Source organism: Ascaphus truei, chromosome 1 (genome assembly GCF_040206685.1).
Source record: "Ascaphus truei isolate aAscTru1 chromosome 1, aAscTru1.hap1, whole genome shotgun sequence".
Lineage (NCBI taxonomy): Eukaryota > Metazoa > Chordata > Amphibia > Anura > Ascaphidae > Ascaphus > Ascaphus truei.
This window is the reverse complement of record NC_134483.1, coordinates 546,258,567-546,285,004: the sequence shown is the minus strand read 5'-3', so window position 1 is coordinate 546,285,004 and position 26,438 is coordinate 546,258,567. Positions and strand designations below refer to the sequence as shown.

General features: G+C 43.1%; 1 protein-coding gene across 1 annotated transcript in view; it reads right to left on the bottom strand.

Moving 5' to 3' along the window:
• Positions 1 to 26,438, bottom strand: part of LOC142465292 (vomeronasal type-2 receptor 26-like) — a 166,319-nt gene that overhangs the window by 82,289 nt on the left and 57,592 nt on the right. The window contains exon 5 of the mRNA XM_075569338.1: positions 4,175 to 4,402. Within this exon, the coding sequence (XP_075425453.1) occupies positions 4,175 to 4,402 (228 nt within the window). The remainder of the gene's footprint in view (positions 1 to 4,174; positions 4,403 to 26,438) is intronic.

The following is a 26,438-nucleotide window of genomic DNA, read 5'->3' as shown; positions in this document are numbered from 1 at the left end:
CTATGAAGCCGACTCGCGTCTATTCAGCACAGAGCATCTTTGAATTTGCTGCTGATTGTTTGGCGCTTGGAATCTGCACTCCTGATTGGCTGCAAGGCTCCTTATGGGTTTCAGTGTCACATTCAAAAACCTCTACAGCCTACAGTATCATAGCATGGCAAATCTCCTGCCAGCAAATCACCGATTTGCTGGTATTGTAAAGCCAGGTGGGCAACTTATTTAATTCTGCAAAGGGACAGGCACCAACCGGGCACCTCTTACTATTTGCATACTGAGCCCACCCGCTGTCCAGGCTCCACAAAGTATGGGCTCTGGCAAATGATGGCCGAATAGCTCTGTTTTAGCCCAGGATGTTCTAACACCTTGGCATCCCTGAGGCTTTAAAGTCCGGACTCCGCACAGACCCATAGGCACCAACCTTGGTAGCTACTGTATCTGGTCCCTCGGAATCCAAGACTTGGAAATCCCACAGTTCATTCAAAGGTTATCAGCATATATACCTATTAAACATAACTCTTTAATAAAATATACTGTGTCCTGTATCTTGTGTGATAAAATGTGTAAGTCCCTATTATGTGTCAGGGATGGGGTGAGGGGATATACTTCCTACACTCACTAGCCTCATTCTTGACACAAACTAGAAATAACTTTTAAACTTGTTATATACAGTACAAGCAATCACTCTCAGCTTTATCATATAGCTGGAGCATCCCCATAACCCCTAAACTAGGTTCCGGGTACCTGGGCATGTACCTGTGCACCCCTCCTTATACTTGGGACCCCTGTTATACTAGGGACCCCCCTTATGGTTGCGGGTACACATTAACCCCTTCCTGCCCGCTTACCTTCTCTGGATGACGCTGCAGCAGTGGTCCTGGCAGTGAGTCGCAAGAACGTTTCCAGGGTCAAACTCTGCCCAGAGTAATGTTCTTGGCTGTATCCGAGAATCTCACTCGATTCCCGGATCCAACTTTTGGGGTATCCCATAACTCCGTAACCCTGATACATAGCCACATTCTGCGAAGATTTTCTCTGGCAAACCCACCCTGAAACTAACAGCCTAGAAATCTCCTGGTCCCAGCACTCCAAGAAAAGCAAAACACAGAAAAATCTTTAATGTCGCATAATTTTCACACAGTCCCAGTAATGCATTTCTGACATCTAGGTCCAAGAGCTGACCCTCTAGGACCACAACACATGGATCAGGGGTAACCAAGTGGGCTTAACCTTCATTAGTGAGCCTGGTTAACACCTTCACCGTCACAATGGGGAATATGGCTAGTTAGAAATAAAGTGCAGCTTTTTATTCTATTCCCCAAACCAACAGGCTGATAATAGTTTTAAGTGTATTTTTTTTTATTAAACAGTGTGTTTTAAAACATGAGTTTACACTGTAAACATGATATATGATATATTTACAAGTATATGATATATTTAAAACATATCTGCTTGTGCACTTTAAATGAGCTGGGACTTTCAGGTCCAATATTTTGATAGACAATTTGGACACCAAGCTTGGTGCCAGCCAGTCTCCTCAGACATCAGATATGAAAGCCACAGAGGATGCCAGAGGTGTGAAGTACATTTGGGTAGGAGGTTTAAGCTCGAGTACACACGTCCTGGGACGAATGGAAGTCCTCTGACTATCATTTGCCCCACCAGACTGTGTGGAGCATAAATCAGCGTGTGACTTCTGCGTACCAAGTGGGTGACGTGGCAGACTTGCGAATGCCCTTGGCTGATTCCGATGAATCTGCTTTCCTGGCTTCAGTAGACTGGCATCGTTCTGATTGGCTGGTAGGAAGTCTCCCACGCTCGGATTGGCTGTAGTATTTCATGAACTCTGAATTACTATAAGAAACCCTCAGCCAATCCGGACAACAGATTCTAAGCGCCAGAACAGCAGCGGTAAATTTGAAATGACCAAAAGATGCTCTGAAAGAAATAGCAAAGACACTCGCGTGGGCCTGGGGTATGAACCCTGTATGTAAAATGATACATCATGTATTTATGGGGGGGGCACAGGGGGTGGGTTATGTATTTAATAAATATAATGATTTTTATTGTGGGGCTGTGTATTGTTTTTATTGTGGGTATTGGGGGTGGGGGGAGGGGGTATTGGCACCAAGGGTATGTGGGTAGGCCTCCCGGCTGGGTAGTGGGTGAGCGTGGTTAGGCCTAACGGGGTGGGGGGTTAGTGGGGGAGGGTATGTAGGCCTCCCGAGTGGTGGGTGAGGGTTGGTTAACCCATTAATGCCTGTAGCGGTTAATAACCGCTATGGTGATTAAGGGGTTAGGGGACATTACATTGGATGTTTTTATTCTTGTGTATGTTTTGCAGCATCGGAGGGGGCATGGGCAGGATGAAGATGAGGATGAAGACGGCCTTCATCGTGGGTGCCTGTTAAAGGTAAGTGGAATATGTTTTTACTGTATTTATTGAAAGTTATATTTATTTTAAATGGGCAAATGCATTATTATCCATATGTGGATAATAGTAATTTTGCCCATTACTGTGTTAGGGGGGTGTATTTAGTTATAAATATTGTTTATTATTTTTTAATGTGCAACATTGGTACCGCAGGGTGTTGCGCATGCAAAAATGAAAAGCAATAATTTTTTCTATGTCCAGCTTTTTTTTGCGTCTACTCTGACCTGACGTGTTCTGATCAACGCAACTTTCGCGTACGCTAAGGTTGCGTTGCTTAGTGCTTCCCGCTTAAGGGCAGAATTTCACGTAAACAGGGTAACGAACGAGCAAAGTTGGACGTAGAAAAAAATCCGGAAAAAGTAATTTTTAGAGCGCAAAGTGCCTGTTTGCGTTGCTTAGTGCATCGGGTTGAGCGCAAATGCACGTTCTAAGAGCACTTTGCGCTCTAAAAGTGACTTATCGGAGCTTAGTGCATGACACCCAATGGCTTCAGAAATCCAAGGTGAAATATTATCTAAGTCCAGCTTCTTGCGGCCAAGTTCTGAGAATTGAACTTAATGGTCGCAGCTGGGATTTCAAGTCGAATTTAGTTCCAGGACGTTTTGAGCTAACTCCCGGTGAAAAGATTTCAAGTCCTCCAGAGGAAAGACAGCAGTGGCAACAGGAACTTCATGCCGATTTAAGTTCCAGGACATTTCGGGTCAAGTACCGGTCAACTAAAGACTTTGTTTCACGTTATATTTAAGCTTGGAAAATCTAGTTTTTTGCCCAGGTCTCAAGTAATTGTGCATTTCTTATGAAGTTTGTGTTCCATTGTGTGTATGCCTTTTCTTGCGAATATATTTCCAATGTATTTCATCAACTTGTTTTGCTCAATGCATGGAACCGGTTAAAAGGTACAAATTGTCTGTGACAAACATACAGTACTCATACAGTACAATGAGTGTCACTCACACTAGCCTACACATACAGTACAGTACAGTGAGTGTCACTCAGCCTAGTCATTGTTATCATGTAACATACAGTACACATACAGTTTTCCTAAAGCTTGATGGGAGGGGACACAATAACTTCTGATCACCGACTTGAGTTTCTGGCTGGTATTGCATAAAACGCAAAATTTGAATTTCTGCCAGCCTTCAGCTCTCGGGTCACCCAGGTAAAATCGCGGATAACTCGGGTTAATTTCTTTGGAAATCTCATGCAATCGACAGGCTCGGGTTTGAAAAGCTGAAGATACAAATAGACTATATCTGTAAACATGACATAGTAATAATATGTCATTTCATAAGGTTTGGGAACTGTGGCATATAAGTGTCTTGGCTCCTTCAGGAAGTTCTAAAAGTGTTTTTTACTGTAACTGTGTGATGCAACATATCTTTTGATTGATATACATACAGTATATACTGTACCAACTCACTTATTATCCCTTCTACTTTCTGTTCACTCATTACACTCACTTTTCCATGCTAACACATGTTCTTGTTACAATCTATAAGTACTAATATGTTTAGACATAAACAAATAAAAAAATTGTTATTTAACTATCACAGCCTATTTCTGGATCCTGTAGGTTATCTGAAAAAAAAAATAGCTTAAAAAAATATACTATACAATTTTTCGGTACCCAGAAGAAAAAAAGAAGAGCACATTTTATTTTACATCCAAACTTGGAAACGTCAAAATACTTTCTTGCTGTCAAAATTCTTCTAATTTGATTTAATATATAAAATTGCTTCTCACCTGGTTGATGTTATTCTTCCATATTATCGCACTTGAGTTAATGAGAAACTGCTGATCTTCTGGAAGCCATTGCATGAATGTGCCAACAAAGTTTAAAAGTATGGTCTTGTTGGGTAGCTTTATCCAGTTTTTGATCCAATACATGGTGACCAATTCTCCATTTTCATCAAAAAATATATCTGAACCCAATGCATCCTTATAAGGAACTTTTTTTACATAACGAGATAACTTTAAAATAGAAAATATAGTTATTTGCATTATTTAATTTGTACTAGAGAGTTAAAAAACAAAAACATGATAATTCAGAGTTGGGTGTTTCACAAAAAAAGGAAAATTGTCACAAGAGACCATTACTTTTAACACCTTTACCTTCCGGGATCAATTCACTAGGCAGAACAAGGTAGTTGAATAAAATGGGGTTTATTCTAGTGATACCAGCAGACACAATGATACACACAATACAAGAAATACACATATACTGTACAGTAGCCTAGCCTCCTGGAAGCTACTTCTTTTTCCTGGGCTTTTACAGTGTCAGTCCTGTTTGTGCAGGCAGTGGAAAGGTTAATTCCTCCTGTAGGCCCATGTGTGTGTTACAGCTTTGGATGATGTAATCAGTATCTAAGGGCGGGCCTAGCAACTTCTGAGGATGTCAATCTGAGGGGTGGATATTGATTGGAATACACCCTGTAGGTGAGGGCCTATCAGTATCCAGCTCTGGCTTGTTATGAGTCAGAGTTACAGACACTCCCCAAAGATGATAAATTCTGACATTCTCCCAAATTGTCAGTTCAGTTCAGTCCAGTTCTAAAGAAAATGAAGATATAGGAGAAGAAAGGAGTCTCTTCCTCCCACCCATGAGTAGGCCTGAGTCAGGGCTCTGACTAGGAGATGGAGGAGGAATACAGCAGGCCTGAGCATGGGCTAAGGCTTGGTGCAGGGCACTGCTCTGCAAGTAATAACATACAGCTACAGTATGAAGAATTCTCTGCCTCTCGGTTGTGATCAGCTGCCTACAATAAACATCAGAAAACACAATGCTGTCTGTAACTGTCTGTCACGCTGTGCAGCCCGCAGACCAGGCCAGTCCCCTGGACTGAGGTGGGATGTTGAATATACACACATATATGGCCAGGCCTGGATTAAGATTTAGAATAGTCGTACTTGCCGAGTTCAGAAGTATAGAGAGTTCCGTAGCCAAATCCGTTTCCGTGTCCAATGGTATGAGAGGTAAGAATCGTGATGGGTAAGCCGAAGTTGGGAGCCAGAGAGGTAGTCAAATAAGCCGGTTCAAATCTGTAGGGGTAAAGACAAACAGGAGCACGACGCAGTTTCCAGGCTACACAGGAAGCAAGGAGCTATGCAGAGCAAGGAGGAAGTGACAGAGCAGGGTATTTAAAGCGGTATCCACTAATCCAGACGGGGTCATTACGAGGAGCAGTTCCTGAGATGCTGGGAGTTACAGGGCTCAGCTGAGAGTGCAGGAGGCGTGTCAAGAACTCCCGGGCTGAGCAGGGGGCGGAGGCAGGCATGGCGTGCGTGTTACAAGTTCCAGGGATAGATGCGTGCTCTGTAACGTCGGGAGAGAATCCAAAATGGCGGCCGCGGCGTGAGTAGCAGGAAGTGCCGCGCGCCGGCAGGGGTAGCGATGAGGGGCAGCGGCAGCAGCAGCTGCAGTACTGGTAGTGGGTAAGGAGGGGTCACATCGCAGGGGACGTGGCCCCCGATTCCTTAAAGTACCCCCCCCCTTCAGGATCGACCTCCGGATGATCCATCCAGGCTTCTGTGGGAATTTCTTATGGAAGCGATCCAAGAGAACTGGAGCATGAATGTCCTCCTTGGGTACCCAAGAGCGTTCCTCTGGGCCATAACCCTTCCAGTGAACAAGGAATTGTATCTTTCCTCTGGATACGCAAGAATCCATGATTGTCTGGATTTCGAATGCAGGGTGACCTTGGACTGTAACTGGTTTGGGTTTATGGATCTTAGCAGGGAACCGTTTGCTCTGGACGAATGGCTTGAGCAAGGAAACGTTGAATACGTTTGGAATCCTCATGGAAGATGGAAGTTGCAGACGAAATGCCACAGGATTGATTTGTTCCTGGATCAGAAATGGCCCTAAGAATCGGGGTGCCAATTTCGGGTTGGAAACTTCAACTTGATGTTCTTGGACGAAAGCCAAACTCGGTCCCCTGGCTTGTAATTAGGGGCCTGTTGACGACGGTGGTCTGCCTGAGACTTGAATTTCTGAGCGGCGCTAAGAAGCGCGGACTGGATCTTGATCCATGACTCCTGAAGAGAAGCCTGAAGAAGTTTACTTTGTTAAACGAAACGCGTCGCGACTGTTGTGGCTGGCGGTTTTACTACCCACCACCAGTACACACTCAAGTGTACCGTTCCTGCTTATTTCCAATCGTTTCTATGCTATCAAAAACGGACAGGCATCCTAAGGACACCTATTGAAGGCCCCGGTTCCTGCACATGTGTGCTACACTCCGCACCACGCTACCACACGTGGAGGACAGGAGAGTGAACAGAGACAGCCCCAGCGCGCGGGTCTGATCTCTCAGAACTGAGATTACCCTTCATACTTCCTATGTGATGCCCTACTCCTGTGATAGACACCAGAATCGGGGATTATTAAAGAAATTTTATATGTAAGTTACTAATTTTATTATTTGTTGCTAATACAATATCTATCTCTCATCTTGGTGCGCTTTTGTGATTTTTCTTGTTTTCCTGAAGAGTAGTTACCCGTTCATCAGCCACCGGCACTCCTATCGGAATGTTTGAGATTGGCAGTCGACTTGGGTGGAAACCATAATTCACGAAGAACGGGGTTTCGTGCGTGGATTCATTACGAATTGAATTGGTTGTAAATTCTGCCCAAGGTAGAAGGTCAACCCAATTATCCTGGGAATCGGAAATAAAACACTGTAGGTATTGTTCCAGTGTTTGATTTAGTCTCTCAGTTTGCCCATTAGTCTGGGGGTGATAGCCTGACGAGAAGGATAGCGCCATGCCAAGCCTCTTGGAGAAAGCACGCCAAAATTTCGATATAAACTGCGTTCCTCGGTCCGAGACTATGGATGTAGTTATCCCATGGATATCCACCTCCTTGGTGAAGATATCAGCTAGGTTGGGTGAGGAGGGAAGTCCTTTGAGTGGAACAAAGTGGGCCTGTTTTGAAAAACGGTCAACGATGACCAAAATGGTATTCATCTCTCTGGAAGGTGGTAGATCCACAATGAAATCCATTGAAATATGTGACCATGGACGTTCAGGTACTGGCAAGGGCATGAGCAAGCCTGAGGGTCTTTGATGAAGAATCTTGTTTTGTGCGCATACTGGACAAGCACTAGTAAATTCATGAACCATCTTAGGCCACCAAAAAGTACACTTGATAAGATCCAAAGTTCTTTTGAAGCCAGGATGGCCGGCTGAACGGACGGAGTGGCCCCATTCTAGTATCTTTTGATGAAACCTGGGTGCGGCATAAAGAGTTCCTTCCGGTACCTCTAGACCACTCGGAATTTGTGTTTGAGCTTCAACGATTTTTTCGAGAATGTCAAATGAGTTGGCGGAAATTATAAACTTAGAGGGTACAATAGTATCAGGGGTTTCTTCAGATCTTTCCTAAGGAGAAAATTGTCGGGACAAGGCATCAGCTTTTGTGTTCTTAGAACCGGGAATATAAGACAGAATATAATTAAATCTTGAGAAAAATAGTGCCCAACGTGCTTGACGAGACCCCAGACGACGTGCATTTTCGATATAAAGAAGATTTTTATGATCGGTCAATATAGAAATAGGTTCGCGGGAGCCTTCCAGGAGATGTCGCCATTCCTGTAAGGCCATCTTGATAGCCAAGAGTTCTCTATTGCCAACATCATAATTCTTTTCAGTGGGCGAAAACTTCTTTGAAAAAAAACCACATGGATGAAGCTTATCTTGAGGGAAGAATCTCTGGGACAGGATGGCGCCTCCACCACAATCAGACGCATCAACTTCTAAAGTAAAAGGAAGACTAACATCGGGATGTCGCAGAATGGGTGCCGAGACAAAAGCTTGTTTCAGGGTTTCGAAGGACAATGGCCTGTGGAGGCCATACAGACGGGTCAGGTCCCTTCTTGGTAAGGGCAGTAATGGGAGCCACAGTGGTAGAAAAATTTCAGATGAATTTCCTATAGTAATTGGAGAAGCCCAAAAAACGCTGGATGGCTTTGAGAGAGTTGAGTTGAGGCTAGTCCAAAACAGCCTTAAGTTTTTCAGGGTCCTTTGAAAATCCTTTATCTGAAATTATATAGCCTAAGAAGGCAATAGATGTTTGAGGAAAAATACATTTCTCGAGCTTAGGGTAGAGATTATTGACACGAAGGCGAGCGACAACAAGTCTGGTATGCTGGACATGATCTTGAAGATTTTTAGAAAAAAATAGGATATCGTCCAGATAGACGATTACGAAAGAGTTGAGAACATCACGGAAAACATCATTCATAAAATCCTGAAAAACAGCAAGAGCATTGCATAAGCCGAAGGGCATTACAAGATACTCGTAGTGGCCGCTTCTGGTATTGAAGGCAGTCTTCTATTCATCGCCTTCTCGGATGCGAACAAGATTTTATGCTCCTCGGAGGTCTAGCTTGGAAATTTGTTTTGCCCCTTGAAGCCTATCAAAAAGTTCGGAGCTAGCCGAAGGGGGTATCAATTCATGACTGTGATGAGATTGAGCCCTCGGTAATCAATGCATGGTCTCAGGGATCCATCTTTCTTTTTGACAAAAAAGAAACCAGCACCAGTGGGGACGAAGAATTACAAATGAATCCTTTATCAAGGTTTTCTTTGATATGTGCTGCCATGGCTTCAGTTTCAGGGAGAGACAAGGGGTATGACTTACATTTCGGAAGAACAGCGCCGGGAACCAGATCAATGGGGCAATCATAAGGTCTGTGAGGAGATAGACCGTCCGATTGTGTCTTGCTAAACATGTCGATGAAATCCGCATATGCTTCAGGAAGAGCGGAATCATTAGCCGGGGGCGTTTCCACTCCCGCGAGGACTGTGGTAGGAGAAATGACTGGCAATGGTGAGGCGTCTGACTCTGGCTCCCACTGAATTGTCTTTCCATCCCTCCAATCAATGCATGGATTATGCTGCTGTAGCCAGGATAATCCTAGGATAACTGGAACAGCAGGAGAGTGCATCACGTCAAAGGATATGATTTCGGTATGAGTACCAGCAGAAAGGGTGAGAGGAAGAGTCTCTAACGTGATGAAGGCAGGTTGCAAAGACGACCATCAATAGCCTCGAGGCCAATCGGCGACTTCTTAGCGATTAGCGGAATTTTGTTATGTGTAGCAAAATCTTGATCCACAAAGTTACCACCGAATCCTGAATCAAGAAAAGCGGCGGTGGTTATGAGAAAATTCGGACCTTCAAGCGAGACTGGAAGCATAATTCTCTTAGGGAGTTCCTCTTCAGAGATAGGGTGAGAAGCTATTGACCCCAAAATGAGTCTCTCTTGCCCCATTGGTTGTGTTTGTTCTTTGGGCCTTAAAGGACAAAAACGTACTGTATTCTCAGGAGATCCACAGTAGTAGCAAAGGCCCTCATTCCGGCGAAGAGCCCTTTCGGCAGTCCGGTCAGGGGTTCTATCGGCAGTCCTGTCGGTATTACGGAACTCTTGACTGGTAATCTGCATGGGTTCCACAGCGTCTAGAAGAGGGCGAATAGCTGGGAAGGACCTGGGAAGAATAGGGTCAGAAGAGAAAATTCTGGGACGCTGGCGTTCATGACGGCGCTGTTGAAGGCGCTGATCCACTCGTATACATTGTGCGATCAATTCCTCCAATCCCTGGGGCCTGGGCTGGACTGCAAGTTCATCCTTTACAGAATCGGCCAAATCTTGCCAAAACACTGAAATAAGGGCTTCTTGGTTACAATGTGTCTCTGCCGCGACAGTCCAGAATTCCAATGCGTATTTGGCTATGGACCTACGACCTTGAGACATTTGAACAAGAGAAGCAGCTGCAGTATCTCTGTGGATGGGAATATCGGACACCTGCTGGAATTCTTGACGAAGAGCTGCCAATCCTGGGTGATTTCCGCATGCAACTCCCAGATGGGAGAGGCTCATGCCAAGGTGTCCCCTGTTAAAAGAGAGTAAAAATAGGCTACCTTGGTGCATCTGGTGGGGAACAGGCTGGGAGAAATCTCAAACTGTACACTGGCGACACACTTTATTCGAGCTCGGCTAGTCCCACGAATTCGGGTATACCCGGGTGTATTGAGGTTTGTGACTGTTTTCTGCAAGGCAAATGCAACGGGGCTTGTCAGAGGTGAGGAGCGGCGCATTCCAGGTATCTGCCAGGTACATACTGGGTATTTGCTCGAATAAAGTGTGTCGGTGCAGTATTTCACATTGGTTCAAAAACCCATGACAGGCTAGAGGGACACCTGCATATGCTTTAGGCATAGAAATCCTGAGTTCTGATGCCCGATTGCCATTCTGAGTGGCTGGGGCCGGTGGCAGAATAGGCTGTAGTGAAAGCTGGGAAAGCTGTTGTACCAGGCTTGTGATCTGAGTTCCAAAAGTATCAATGCAAAGCGAATGTCCCCTGATTAGTTGGCCCACCTCTGTCAGGTCTGTTTCTGTTGGGCTCTGCATAATGTCACGCTGTGCAGCCCACAGACCAGGCCAGTTCCCTGTACTGAGGTGGGATGTGGAATGTACACACCGACAGCAGAGGGAGCGGGTCCAGGATGTGGTTGTAGCTTGGCCAGGCCTGGATTAAGATTTAGAATATTCGTTGTATTTGCCGAGTTCAGGAGAATAGAGAGTTCCGTAGTCAAATCCATTTCCGTGTCCAAGGGTCTGAGAGTTAAGAATCGTGATGGGTAAGCCGAAGTCGGGAGCCAGAGAGTTAGTCAGACAAGCTGGTTCAAATCTCTGGGGTAAAGACAAACAGCAGCACAACACAGTTTCCAGGCTACACAGGAAGCAAGGAGCTATGCAGAGCAAGGAGGAAGTGACAGAGCAGGGTATTTAAAGCGGTATCCACAAATCCGGATGGGGGCGTGACGAGGAGCAGCTCCTGAGAGGCTGGGAGTAACAGGGCTCAGCTGAGAGTGCAGGAGGCATGGCAAGAACTCCCGGGCTGAGCGGGGGCGAAGGCAGGCATGGCACGCATGTTACAAATGCCAGTGATAGATGCGCGCTCTGTAACGCTGGGTGAGAATCCAAGATGGCGGCCGCGGCTTGAGTAGCAGGAAGTGCCGCGCGCCGGCAGGGGTAGCGATGAGGGGCAGAGGCAGCAGCATCTGCAGTACTGGACGTGGCCCCGATTCCTTACACTGTCTCTGTTGTATAAAGGAATGTCAGTAGGGGCTCATCCCCTGAAAAACCACAGAGGACCCCTGCCGGCTGGAGGTACTACACCTATTGAGAACAAGTTAACTTTTCCCATATCCTGGTTTCTCCCCACACCATCGCGGAGCAGTCAGTCCTCCTGTTGCCAACAGGTCAGAGCATGACACACAGAGTAGCCATGAAAAGGCATACCCACCCCTATCTCTCTTAGGGGCAGGGGTAGATGGGCAATACACACTTAACTAGGGGTCTGTGGGAGTCTCTAGCCTAAACTGGGTGCAGGGTGCCTGCTTCGGGAGGCTTACCCTGTTCGCTCCACTTCCAGGAACTCCACGGTACCCTTTTCGGGAAAGGTACCTGTCTATACCCACTAACTGCGAGTTAAGCAAAAGCTGTACCATGGCGATAATCTGAGAACTTGTCCTCAGCTAAGCTAGGCTTCTCCGGCAACTCCATGCTGAGTGCTATTCGAAGAAAAGCACTTTTGAAAAGCCCGCCAGCACTTCACCGACCAAGCTCAAAATTGTCTGTTCTATTATTCAACATGGAGAAGGGGCTGCTGACCAATCAGAGAACGGATCATAGCTGTACCAGCCAATCAGAGCTGGGGGTTCATCTGGCTGTACGTGTCAGAGAAGGGGGTGTGTTGAGGAGACTTAAGCTGCCGGCAAGCAGGAAATTCGAACTGGCCAATGGGTATGCTCATGCGTACCAGCAAAGGATTTCCAATGCCAGCCCTATACCTCCTGCTGGTAGGCTCCACCGAGTCTGGGAGAACAAAGAGTCTACCTCGCAGTGAGCCTTTGTCTTCAGACCCAATACTCTGCCCTTCCCCGCTCACCATAGGTTCTGATAGCTCTCAACTTCCCTTCTCTTCTTTGATCCCTAATCCCTATGCAGACATCACGGTTACTTATTGGAACACCAGGACTGTCTGAATAGAGATTAATACACATTTTAAAAGTACATATTTTTCCCCCTAACCTTGGGTCGGGAATACAACTAATTAACTGAGCATGATAGTGGGGAAATACATTATTTTAAAGGGGAGATATTACGGAGACAATATGCATACGCGTACCCACAGACCAGACACAGTCTGCAGGTAAAATGGGGGGACAACCGGTGTCTTTGCCCCCCTACACTGTACACATGTTTTGAACACATTTCCCTCCAAAAATTCCCCTTTAAACTCCCACTCCTGAAATCCCAGATTTATTGTACAACAATGATGTGAGAGACCAGTACTTTTGACAACTTTACCTTCAGGTATCAATTAATTAGGCAGAACAAGGTAGAGGAATAAAATGAGGTTTATTCTAATGAGACCAGCAGACACACAATAATATACAAAATACAGAAGAAAACACACTTAACTTGGTGTCTGGGGAGAGTCTCCAGACTCAACTAGGTGCAGGGAACCTGCTTCAGAAGGCTTACCCTTTCTGCTCCTGGCCAAGAAACTTCACGGTACCTTCCTCGAGTAAGATACAGTACCTGGCTTTACGCACTGTAACGGGCAAGGGTAACCAGGTTATACAATAAAGGTTACGCCCTCTGTCACAGGAGAGCAGGACTTTTTACACCTTTTATATTTGTACCGAGATAATATATTAGTCAAAACAAAATAGTAGAAACAAAATGTATTTTATTTCGGTAAACCTGCGTACAACAAGAAGTAAAAATAAATGGACAAAAGCACACTTATTGGGAGTCTGGGGGAAAAATCTAGGCTTTCATAGGTCCAGAGCGCCCGCTTGGATTAGTTTATCCTGACCCAGATATACACCCGGTTCTCCTGTACCTCTTTTCGGCTTCAGTTTCCAGCTGTGACTGCTACATTCAATTTTCAGAACGTGGTCCTCACGTCTGACTGCTAGGCAGACTTTCCTAGCTTCAAAACTAAGCTGGTTGCTCTGCTATTTGCAATGGAAAAGTACCCGGGCGCTCCCTCTAGACAAAATATAAGAAATAAATAATGAAATGTTTTCAAGAACGTAACAACCTTATGTGGTATATAAGGTTCCCATCTGCTTCAAGATCTCATCCTGTGACTCAAAACCCCCCGTAGGACCTATCCAGGATACTTATAAATACAGAAAAGCAATAGAAAAGGGGGAGCACAGGTTTGAGAGGTGATGGGAGAAATGGGCACATTTTGATTAAATCCAATATCCCTGAACTGATAGGAGCGGGGATAATGGTGTGTAAAATATTGTAAACACTTACACGGCCCTGTGTAAATGCTGTCACATCAAGGTCTCTTTTCTCTCTTTCTTCTTCCTTCTTTTTCTCCTTCCTTCTTGATTCTTCTTTCTCCTGTGTGTTCCTTCTGTGGAGGTTCTTCTTCCTTCGTCCAAATAGTCCCCTCTTCAGTCTCCCAACTTGTTTCAATTGTGGTGTCGCCCTCGGAACAAATGGATAAAGATGGATAAAGATCGAGGGACAAATATTGATCAAGTATGACAAAACCTATTCGGATGTATGTAGATAATAAATGCAGAAAATACTGCAAACACTCACACGGGCAAGTGTGAGTGTAATCCTGGGAGGTATCTTTGTCCTCCTCACTAAGAGAGTTCACATATGGAACTCTGAATCATCCTGATAGTGGCAATAATTGTGGGGGAAGGGGAGGGGATATAACAAAGATATTACAAAGATACTCACACGGCCGCGTGTGAGCTCACACTGGAGTTGGTATCTTTAAACTCCTCCTTGAGGGTCCAACACTGCTTCCAAGGATGAGTGCTTTGTGTGTTGTAATAGCTAAAAATGACTCTTTAAATAGCGTGTACCAACTTAATCTTTAATAAAAAACAAACATATAAAATAGTCTAAAAAACACTTGGTCTAGATAGCATAAGTGCCGAAATGCAGAAAAATTGCCAGTCTTTAGGGAAATAACGCAGGTCGTCAGGCGCGCAGCTAACTCTGCCCGCGTCCGGGCGTTGTGCTGAGTTCCTACTTCCTGCTCCCGACGGTGGCCGAACACATTCAAAATGCTTTAGGGTCTTTAGCTACGCGTTTCGCCCTTTCTTGGGCTTCCTCGGGCTCCGAAGATGGGCTCGGTAGGGCTCATAGTATATATAGCCTCGCACTGTCCAATCCAATCATCCCCCTAAAGCAACCTCCTCTCTCTCTTCATAATCGATGTAATCAAGAGGATAATATCATTTAGACAATTCTAAAGGATCCCCTCTCTCTTCATAATCAATGTAATCAAGCGGATAGTATCATTAAAACGATTCTAAAAGATTCCAAATGGTAGACCACAATCTATAACATTAAGCGCTGGCACCATTATTATCATTTAATATGGCGACAAGTGGGTGTGTAAGTACAACAAATTTTGTGAATGGTGCAATTAATGCAGTCTAATGATGTACTGTACTGTACTGTATCATTTTTCAAAACACATTAAACACGCAGTAGAATCCATTAGTTGTTTTTGTCTATAGATTCATATATTCTTTATGCAAAAATAAAATTAATATACATATAAATGTATAATCTTAGTTTAAATGCCTATTTGAAATTAAAAAGAGTCATAATAATTATCCCTTAGTGGTATTTAACAGAGCATACGCAATCCATACTTATTAATTTAATACAAACAATTTAAAATGTTATGTGATAAAATGCATAATCTTAGTGTAAGCAACTCAGACTAATTGAAACAATGATGAGTGATATAATTTTCAATGCCAAATTTAGGTCTAAAGATCATATTGGATTAAATATCCCTGAAGTCATATATAAAATCCGGTCATAATAATTTTACACAAATGGCTTAAATTGTGTGAAGTCCTACAAATTGTAGTGAGCACAATATATAATCAAGCATATAATATCCTGCCCTACTAAACATTACTTGGAAGCAGTGTCATGCATAAACGTATACAAGACCTTAGGAATATGTTTAAGTGGTCGATTTTGTCTGAAAAAGATCATAAAACAATGTCAATATACATGATATTCATATCAAAATAAGTAAAACAGTGGAGAGTGTTATAAACAATGAGCAAAAATGATCAACCCATCTGAAGTATGGTAATTTATTTAAACAACAATGTGCCATAAAAAGCATGCGATGAAAGTAAGTCATAAATGGTGCCATGGCGAGACATACTGGAAACTAGATGAAGGCCCAGAGGTCTATGTCAATATTAAATCCTCTAGGGGTCAGGGTCATCAATCTATAAATCCAGTATGTCTCCCGTTGGCAGAGCTTCTGGAGTCTATCTCCACCCCTCCAGTGTATATCAACCCTTTCGATCCCCTTATAGCTAAGGCCCTCTGGGTTTCCTCCGTGGTGCAGACTGAAATGCCTGGAAACACTGTGTGTCATTCCCTGCTTCTGTATGTTACCCATATGTTCCAGTACGTGGACCCTCAGCGGTCTCGTAGTACGGCCCACGTACTGGAGCCCACATGGGCAAACAAGCAGGTAAACGACATACTCCGTACGACAGTTTATCATTTGTTTTATTTTAAAATTCTCTTTTGTGGTGTTTGAGGTGAAGTTTGTTTTATCCCCCTTTATTACATGTTTACAGGCTTTGCAACCATGGCAGCCATAAAAGCCAACTGGGGGGGGTAACCAATTTTTCTCGTTTGTTGATGTACTTTTCCTAAATGTGCTGGGTGCCAATTTTGACTTGATACACAGTGCTTTTCTAAAAACTTTTCTAGGTACCTCAGGGATGTGTTCCATTAAAACTGGATCCTTCTGGACTACATGCCAGTGTTTTCTTACTATGTCTCTAACTTTAACTGCATCCGTGCTGTAGGGGGTAATAAAGGCCGTATTAAAACTGGTGTCTTTCTTTTTTATAGCTGGTTTTAATAGATCATCTCTCAGGATCATTTCTGTTTTTTTGAAAGCTGCCTCCACTAATCTTGGTTGGTACCCACGTTCCAAAAACCTCCCCTGTAAAACTTTTGTTTGTTCTTTGAAAATCTCGATGTCTGTACAGTTTCTTTTGATTCTCCTAAACTGGCCATAAGGAATATTATTGAGCCACTTTGGATGGTGTACAAATGGGTAAATCAATGGACTAACCCTCCAGGCGCTCAGAATAAAGCATAGTCCTGCTGGTGAGCAATGATACAATGAATCTCATAGACCCCGGCTATATTCAACCATCTAGCAGTGTGAAAAGTGTATCCTTCCCTCCAACCGGCTCACCAAGAGCACTATCAGGCTGGAACACGGGAAACTCACGTATAATTCTTGATGTCCGGTCTTTACAATTTGCTGTGCTGTATGCTCCCGCTCCTCCTGGATAGGCTGGGGTCTCTCCGTCGCAGGATCTCGTTGCTTCACCGCCAACCCGCTACCCGCCGATGCGGAGGGTGGTCACCTGACCGGCGGCATGGATGGTGCTTCTGAGTGACGTCACGGCAGACCCGACAGCCAGGAACACCCAGCAGTGACTCGGCGTGCAGGCGCGCAATGAATCAGCATGGATAATCTCTTAAAAAAGAGTGAATGCGCCGCACAGCACCAAAAAAGAAAGTGAAGGCTGATATGGGAAAAATAAAAGAGCTTTATTTGCACAAGGTGCAAGCGAAACCTCTTGACGCGTTTCGGCCTGGGAGGCCTTTGACAAAGGCCTCCCAGGCCGAAACGCGTCAAGAGGTTTCGCTTGCACCTTGTGCAAATAAAGCTCTTTTATTTTTCCCATATCAGCCTTCACTTTCTTTTTTGGTGCTGTGCGGCGCATTCACTCTTTTTTAAGAGATTATCCACACTTTGGATGGTGACAGCTGGAGGTTAATAGGAAATTGTTTGCATCGGTGGACTTGAAAAAGTTTTTATTTTAATTTCATTGTGCTCTATATACATCGTAAGATCCAAAATATTTATTGATTTTTTGCTGTGCTCCGATGTAAATTCCAAGTTTACTTCATTGATATTTATATAGTTAATAAACTCTCCTAATGTCTCTTCACTTCCCTTCCATAAAAACAGCACATCGTTGATATAGCGATGCCAGGAGACCAGGTTTGCGACGAAAGTGTTATTAGACCAAATATTATTTTCCTCCCAGTCCGCCATAAAAATGTTGGCAAAACTGGGCGCAAACCGGGTCCCATAGCAGTACCGCACAGTTGGAGATATATAACATCGTTAATCAGAAAACGTTATGTCCCAGTATGAAGCTTATACTATCTAAAATGAATATGCACTGTTCTTCTTGAATAAGTGTATCCTTGGAAACCACTCTTTGTACTGCTTCTATACCATCTGAATGCTTAATGCATGTATAAAGAGATTTGACATCATATGTGGCTAGTATGAAGTCTTCTTCCCATCTGGTCTCGTTCAATATGTTTAAGACCTGGGTGGTGTTTTTTAAGTAAGATTTATCTGCAGTCGCATACTTCTGGAGAAAAGGGTCAAGGTACTCTGATAAATTTGGTGTCAGAGAGCCAATTGCTGATATTTTTGGTCTCCCTGGGGGGGCTTCTAGACATTTGTGAATCTTTGGTAGGAAATAGAAAACTGGCAATATGGGTTTCTCACTGTGAATGTATCCCCACTCTTTTTTGTTGAGTATTCCTAAAGATTTCCATCTGTTTAGGATTAGGTCTAGTTCTTCTTTGAATTGTTTTGTCGGATCTCCCTTAAGTACCTGATATGTACCTTCATCTCCTAAAATGCGACCTGCTTCCTGAAGATAATAGTCTGTGTCCATCACCACCACTCCTCCGCCCTTGTCGGCTGGTTTGATGGTTATTGCCCTCCGTTAGTTTTTCTAAATCGTCATACACTAACTGATGATAGACCTCCAGATAATGCCCTTTGCTGTTGCTTGGGTTGAATTTAGATCTTTCCCTTAATTCTGAGTGGACGAATCCATCCCCAATATCACTGATCTGAGGTGTAACCTGACTGTCTCCTAATATTTCCCTACTTTGTGCATACTTTGTTGAGAAAAAATCTTTTAATTGTGAGCTGTCTCAAGAATTTGTTGGCGTCTAAAAACATACAGTATTAAAGCCACTCGGTTTTGTGGCTGGAGCGAAATTTAAGCCTCTGGCTATTAGGTCAACTTGTGTTTTAGTAAGTATAGCCTTACTAATATTAAAAACACCTCTTACTTTGCTAGTTTTTTCGGGTTGCTTCCTTCTGCCCCTTTTTCCTCTCTTTCTCTTTTTTTTCCCCTGGTGTCTTTCTTCTGTGCTCTTGTCCACTAATGTCTCGAACTTGTTCTGTGTGTGTAGGTGATGCGAGGGACTTTGGCCTAAAAAACCTACCGCATTCCCTTGCTTGGTTCTCTCCCACATCGGGCTTCTAATTGGGAATCGACTGGCATATCTCCTATTCCCTACTTCTTCCACTCTTTGTCTTGATCGGTCCCTCCTATCTCTGCGGTCTTCTTTTTCGTCCCTCCAATGAGGTTTATCTCTCCTATCCTCCCTTTCCCTCCTATCATCCCTTTCATAATTAAACCTCATTTCCTTACCTCTTCATCTTTCCCGACTCCGATACTCTCTCCTATACTGATAACTTCTATCACTTTGTTCAAACTTCTATCTTCCCTAGTGTGGAAGGTGTTGTTTGGGTGGTAAGGTCTGTAATGACGGGGTCCTCCTCTATCATATGGTCTCTTATCTCTCTTTCTCCTATTCGCTTCTGTATAATCGTCTTTCTCTTTTCTAATAGGTTGGGGAGGTGGGGGAGTGGGTGGATCATTTATATTAGTCTCCTGTTTCATCTTTTTCATATCTGTTCAGTAGGTCCTTTGCCCCTTGTTGTGTGCGTGCTTCCATCCCTGCTTTTCTCATAGGTTTCATTAAAACCGCTCTTATCCCATATTTTATTGAGACCTTCTTCATAATCATCCTTATCCCTTTTAAATTTGATATTTTTACTTATCTCTAAACTCTTTTCTAGAGCATCAATTTCTTCTGACAGTTTTTTGTTCCTGTCCAAAAAAGTTTGATGCTCCATTAGGGACTCTAATTTAAGTTTGATCTCATTAACATCTTTGTTTTTTTCCCCCTAATGTATACTTATGATGTTCTATTAGTAATTTCATTAGGTCTCTCCCACATGTGTCTAAAATACTCACCCACATGATTGTGTATTCAATTTCCTCTAAATCAAATGATGTTTTTTTGCTTGTTCTTAAACCCCTTGGGATTCTATTAACCTTCAGATATTCCTCCAGGTAGGCCATGTCTAGGATCTTCCTTGTCTCCTTTTTAAGGAGTTTATCTAATTTATCGAATTCCTCATTGATGATATCTTTTTCGTCTCTCTCTTCTGTATTCCTCATCCTACTCTCCATGTCTTTTCCTCTCTGGAGTCTCTTTTCAAATATGGTTATAATTGTATCTGACACATCAAGGAAGAAGAAGGAGAGAAAAGAGACCTTGATGTGACAGCATTTACACAAGGCCATGTAATTGTTTACAATATTTTACATACCATTATCCCCCTCCTATCAGTTCAGGGATATTGGATTTAATCAAATTGTACCCATTTCTCCCATCACCTCTCAAACCTGTGCTTCCCCTTTTCTCTTGCTTTTCTGTATTTATAAGCAGTGGTCGACAAATCACCAAAAAATCTACTCGCCGAACAAAAAAATCTACTCGCCACCTAGTACCACACGTGTGCTGCTTGGGCCAATAGGAGCTCGCCACGATGTTAAATGCACTCGCCCAGGGCGTGCAAATGTATATAGGTTTGTCGAACACTGTTTATAAGGATCCTGGATAGGTCCTACGGGGAAAAGGGGACGATAGACAGCACTCTGATAGTGTTAAATATATGCAATTGCAGGGTGCACGGAACAAAAGGGGACCCTTATTCCCCTGTATAGTACTAACAAATCTACGTAAGTACCAGCACTCACTGTCTAATAGTCAAATGATGAAAACAGTTGTAATGCAGAATAAACATTTAATAATTAAACGAACCAGAAATAAATCAAATGTGTTTGCAGAAACCATTATCATAAATGGGCATGTCACAAAGTGAGGGGGGGGGGGGAAGGAAAAGGGGAAAAAACATGAAACACAAGGAATATACACAAAAAATGGAGAATGGAAAGTATGCCAGGGGGGCGACGTTTCGAGGGACTCCCTCTTCATCTGGCCCATTCCCCCTGGTCCAAAAGGACCCAGAGGTACGTCTAGATGTTGTTGTTATTTCTGTTCGGTATGAAATGCTAGTCGATCCCCAATTAGAAGCCCGGTGTGGGAGAGAACCAAGCAGGGAATGCGGTAGCTTTTTTAGGCCAAAGTCCCCCGCATCTCCTACACACAGAACAAGTTCGAGACATTAGTGGACAAGAGCACCGAAGAAAGACACCAGGGGAAAAAGAGAAGAGGAAAAAGGGGCAGAAGGAAGCAACCCGAAAAAAAGAGCAAAGTAAGAGGTGTTTTTAATATTAGTAAGGCTATACTTACTAAAACAAAAATAGACCTACAGTAGAGGCAGCGATTATTCTAACAAAAACCAGTGGCAATTCCCCAAAATACCCAGGTACACCCAGGTACATTCTGAATACATGCCTTAAACTTTCCTTTAACTAGCCCCAGCATTTCTGCATTGATTAATGCCCTATCAGATTAACAGCGGGGGGTCCCTGGCAAACCCATTCAAACTGAATTGGACTGCCAGGGATCCCTGCTGTGTTAATCCTATGGGTCGTTAGTCAATGCAGAAATGCCTTAAACGTGCCTCAAACTAGCCCAGAACATACCCAGCACATACCCAGCACATACCCAGAATGTAACCCGGCTAGTTTACAGCAAATGTTAGAATAAACGTTGCCTCTACTGTAATAGCCAGAGGCTTAAATTTCGCTCCAGCCACAAAACTGAGTGGCTTTAATATGTTTTTAGATGCCAACAAATTCTTGAGACAGCTCACAATTAAAAGATTTTTTCTCAACAAAGATGCACAAAGTAGGGAAATATTAGGAGACAGTCAGGTTACACCTCAGATCAGTGATATTGGGGATGGATTCGTCCACTCAGAATTAAGGGAAAGATCTAAATTCAACCCAAGCAACAGCAAAGGGCATTATCTGGAGGTCTATCATCAGTTAGTGTCTGACGATTTAGAAAAACTAACAGAGGGCAACAAAACCTTCAGGGATAACCTCAGTAGAGAGGAAAAAGAAGCCCTTAAAACATTGACCGAGGACAGGTCCATCACCATCAAACCAGCCAACAAGGGCGGAGGAATGGTGGTGATGGACACAGACTATTATCTTCAGGAAGCAGGTCGCATTTTAGGAGATGAGGGCACATATCAGGTACTTAAGGTAGATCCGACAAAACAATTCAAAGAAGAACTAGACCTAATCCTAAACAGAGGGAAATCTTTAGGAATACTCAACAAAAAAGAGTGGGGATACATTCACAGTGAGAAACCCATATTGCCAGTTTTCTATTTCCTACCAAAGATTCACAAGTGTCTAGAAGCCCCCCAGGGAGACCAAAAATATCAGGAATTGGCTCTCTGACACCAAATTTATCAGAGTACCTTGACCTTTTTCTCCAGAAGTATTCGACTGCAGGTAGATCTTACTTAAAAGACACCACCCAGGTCTTAAACATATTGAGCGAGACCAGTTGGCAAGAAGACTTCATACTAGCCACATGTGATGTCAAATCTCTTTATACATGCATTAAGCATTCAGATGGTATAGAAGCAGTACAAAGAGTGGTTTCCAAGGATACACTTATTCAAGAAGAACAATGCAAATTCATTTTAGATAGTATAAGCTTCATACTGGGACATAACGTTTTCTGATTAACGATGTTATATATCTCCAACTGTGCGGTACTGCTATGGGGACCCAGTTTGCGCCCAGTTTTGCCAACATTTTTATGGCGGACTTCTAGGAAAATAATATTTGGTCTAATAACCCTTTCGGCACAAACCTGGTCTCCTGGCATCGCTATATCGACGATGTACTGTTTTTATTAAGGGAAGTGAAGAGACATTAGGAGAGTTTATTAACTATATAAATACCAATGAAGTAAACTTGGAATTTACATCGGAGCACAGCAAAAAAATCAATAAACTTTTTGGAACTTACGATTTATATAGAGAACAATGAAATCAAAACAAAAACTTTTTTCAAGTCCACCGATGCAAACAATTTCCTATTAACCTCCAGCTGTCACCATCCAAATGGTTCAATAATATTCCTTATGGCCAGTTTAAGAGAATCAAAAGAAACTGTACTGACATCGAGATTTTCAAAGAACAAACAAAAGTTTTACAGGGGAGGTTTTTGGAACATGAATACCAACCAAGATTAGTGGAGGCAGCTTTCAAAAAAACAGAAATTATCCCGAGAGATGATCTATTAAACCAGCTATAAAAAAGAAAGACACCAGTTTTAATACGGCCTTTATTACCCCCTACAGCACGGATGCAGTTAAAGTTAGAGACATAGTAAGAAAACACTGGCATGTAGTCCAGAAGGATCCAGTTTTAATGGAACACATCCCTGAGGTACCTAGAAAAGTTTTTAGAAAAGCACTGTGTATCAAGTCAAAATTGGCACCCAGCACGTTTAGGAAAAGTACATCAACAAACGAGAAAAATTGGTTACCCCCCCCCCAGTTGGCTTTTATGGCTGCCATGGTTGCAAAGCCTGTAAACATGTAATAAAGGGGGATAAAACAAACTTCACCTCAAACACCACAAAAGAGAATTTTAAAATAAAACAAATGATAAACTGTCGTACGGAGTATGTCGTTTACCTGCTTGTTTGCCCATGTGGGCTCCAGTACGTGGGCCGTACTACGAGACCCCTGAGGGTCTGCGTACTGGAACATATGGGTAACATACAGAAGCAGGGGATGACACACAGTGTTTCTAGGCATTTCAGTCTGCACCACGGAGGAAACCCAGAGGGCCTTAGCTATAAGGGGATCGAAAGGGTTGATATACACTGGAGGGGTGGAGATAGACTCCAGAAGCTCTGCCAACGGGAGACATACTGGATTTATAGATTGAAGACCCTGACCCCTATGGGATTAAATTTTGACATAGACCTCGGGGCCTTCATCTAGTTTCCAGTATGTCTCGCCATGGCACCATTTATGACTTACTTTCATCGCATGCTTTTTATGGCACATTGTTGTTTAAATAAATTGCCATACTTCAGATGGGTTGATCATTTTTGCTCATTGTTTATAACACTCTCCACTGTTTTAATTATTTTGATATGAATATCATGTATATTGACATTGTTTTATGATCTTTTTCAGACAAAATCGACCACTTAAACATATTCCTGAGGTCTTGTTTATGCATGACACTGCTTCCAAGTAATGTTTAGTAGGGCAGGATATTATATGCTTGATTATATATTGTGCTCACTACAATTTGTAGGACTTCACACAATTTAAGCCATTTGTGTAAAATTATTATGACCGGATTTTATATATGACTTCAGGGATATTTAATCCAATATGATCTTTAGACCTAAATTTGGCATAGAAAATTATATCATTCATCATTGTTTCAATTAGTCTGAGTTGCTCAAACTAAGATTATGCATTTTATCACATAAAATTTTAAATTGTTTGTATTACATTTATAAGTATGGATTGCGTATGATAATTATTATGAATCTTTTTAATTTCAAATAGGCATTTAAACTAAGATTATAAATTTATATGTATATTAATTTTATTTTTGCATAAAGAATATATGAATCTGTAGACAAAAACAACTATTGGATTCTACTGCGGGTTTAATGTGAGTTGAAAAATGATACAGTACAGTACAGTACATCATTAGACTGCATTAATTGCACCATTCACAAAATTTGTTGTACTTACACACCCACTTGTCGCCATATTAAATGATAATAATGGTGCCAGCGCTTAATGTTATAGATCGTGGTCTACCATTTGGAATCTTTTAGAATCGTTTTAATGATATTATCCGCTTGATTACATTGATTATGAAGAGAGAGGAAGTTGCTTTAGGGGGATGATTGGATTGGACGGTGAGAGGCTATATATTGCTATGAGCCCTACTGAGCCCATCTACGGAGCCTGAGGAAGCCAAAGAAAGGGCGAAACGCGTAGCTCAAGACCCTAAAGCATTTTGAACATGTTCGGCCACCGTCGGGAGCAGGAAGTAGGATCTCAGCACAACGCCCGGACGCGGGCAGAGTTAGCTGCGCGCCTGACGACCTGCATGATTTCCCTAAAGACTGGCAAGTTTTCTGCATTTCGGCACTTATGCTATCTAGACCAAGTGTTTTTTAGACTATTTTATATGTTTTGTTTTTTATTAAAGATTAAGTTGGTACATGTTATTTAAAGAGTCATTTTTAGCTATTACAACACACAAAACACTCACCCTTGGAAGCAGTGTTGGACCCTCAAGGAGAAGTTTAAAGATACCAACTCCAGTGTGAGCTCACACGCGGCCGTGTGAGTATCTTTCTAATATCTTTGTTATACCCCCTTCCCCCACAATTATTGCCACTATCAGGATGATTCAGAGTTCCATATGTGAACTCTCTTAGTGAGGAGGACAAAGATACCTCCCCAGGATTACACTCACACTTGCCCGTGTGAGTGTTTGCAGTATTTTATGCATTTATTATCTACATACATCCGAATAGGTTTTGTCATACTTGATCAATATTTGTCCCTCAATCTTTCTCCATCTTTATCCATTTGTTCCGAGGGCGACACCACAATTGAAACAAGAGTGGAGACTGAAGAGGGGACTATTTGGACGAAGGAAGAAGAACCCCCACAGAAGGAACACACAGGAGAAATAAGAAACAAGAAGGAAGAAGAAGGAGAGAAAAGAGACCTTGATGTGACAGCATTTACACAGGGCCGTGTAAGTGTTTACAATATTTTACACACCATTATCTCCGCTCCTATCAGTTCAGGGATATTGGATTTAATCAAATTGTACCCATTTCTCTCATCACCTCTCAAACCTGTTCTCCCCCTTTTCTCTTGCTTTTCTGTTGCTCTGCTATTTGCAACAGAGCAACTTTGAAAAGCCCACCCTAGCGTCATCGACACAACTCACTGCATGGTCTGGATCGCTGCCTCAGCCATCTCCTTACATACATTCCGCTAAGCTATCCTTAGCATGTAGGTAGGAGGAGCGACCAATCAGAGCGTGGGAAACCTATCCCACTAGCCAATAGAATTATGGGCTTGTCTCTGGGCTGACGTCAGTGGAGGGGTGTTGCCAAGCCAGCTCGGTTGCCCCATGGGCGAGACATATGAATTGACCAATGGGAAATGTGCCAACATTCTGTTTCCCCCAGCAAACACGTTACCACCTATTGGGCAGGCTCCACTATGTCTGGCAGATCAGAGGATCCTCCCCACAAGGGGTCTCTGTTTTCTGGACTCAGTGCTCCACCCTACCCCGACCACTTATACCCCGGCACCTCTCAACATCCCGTCTCCTCTTTGAACTTCGGACCATATGCAGATTTGCTGGCACCTTACAGATGCCCGAGCAGCCTGCATAGATTCTTATAATAAATGTATTAAGCACATAAAACATATTTTAATACATGGGGGACCTTGGGGATACTCGTGGTTGTAAGGGATATTGTACTGAGATATCGGGGCTCAAAAACAAGGAGTCTGGGGGGGGGGGCAGGGCAGCCCCAGTGTAATTTCACCAGCAAATCATTCCTGCTCGCCGGGTAGAATGAAGCTACTACTATACCGGTAGCTCAGGTTCCGAACTCCTGCAAACAAAATAATTGCATTCTTACCCAATATCCCACCTAAAACTTACATGCAGAACGTTTCATGAGTCTGGGGTAAAGAGAACATGGAAAGTGGAAAAGCAGGGTTCACTAACTTTTCATGCAAAGATACCTGGCCCCTGGCTTAAAGTGCTAGGTAGCT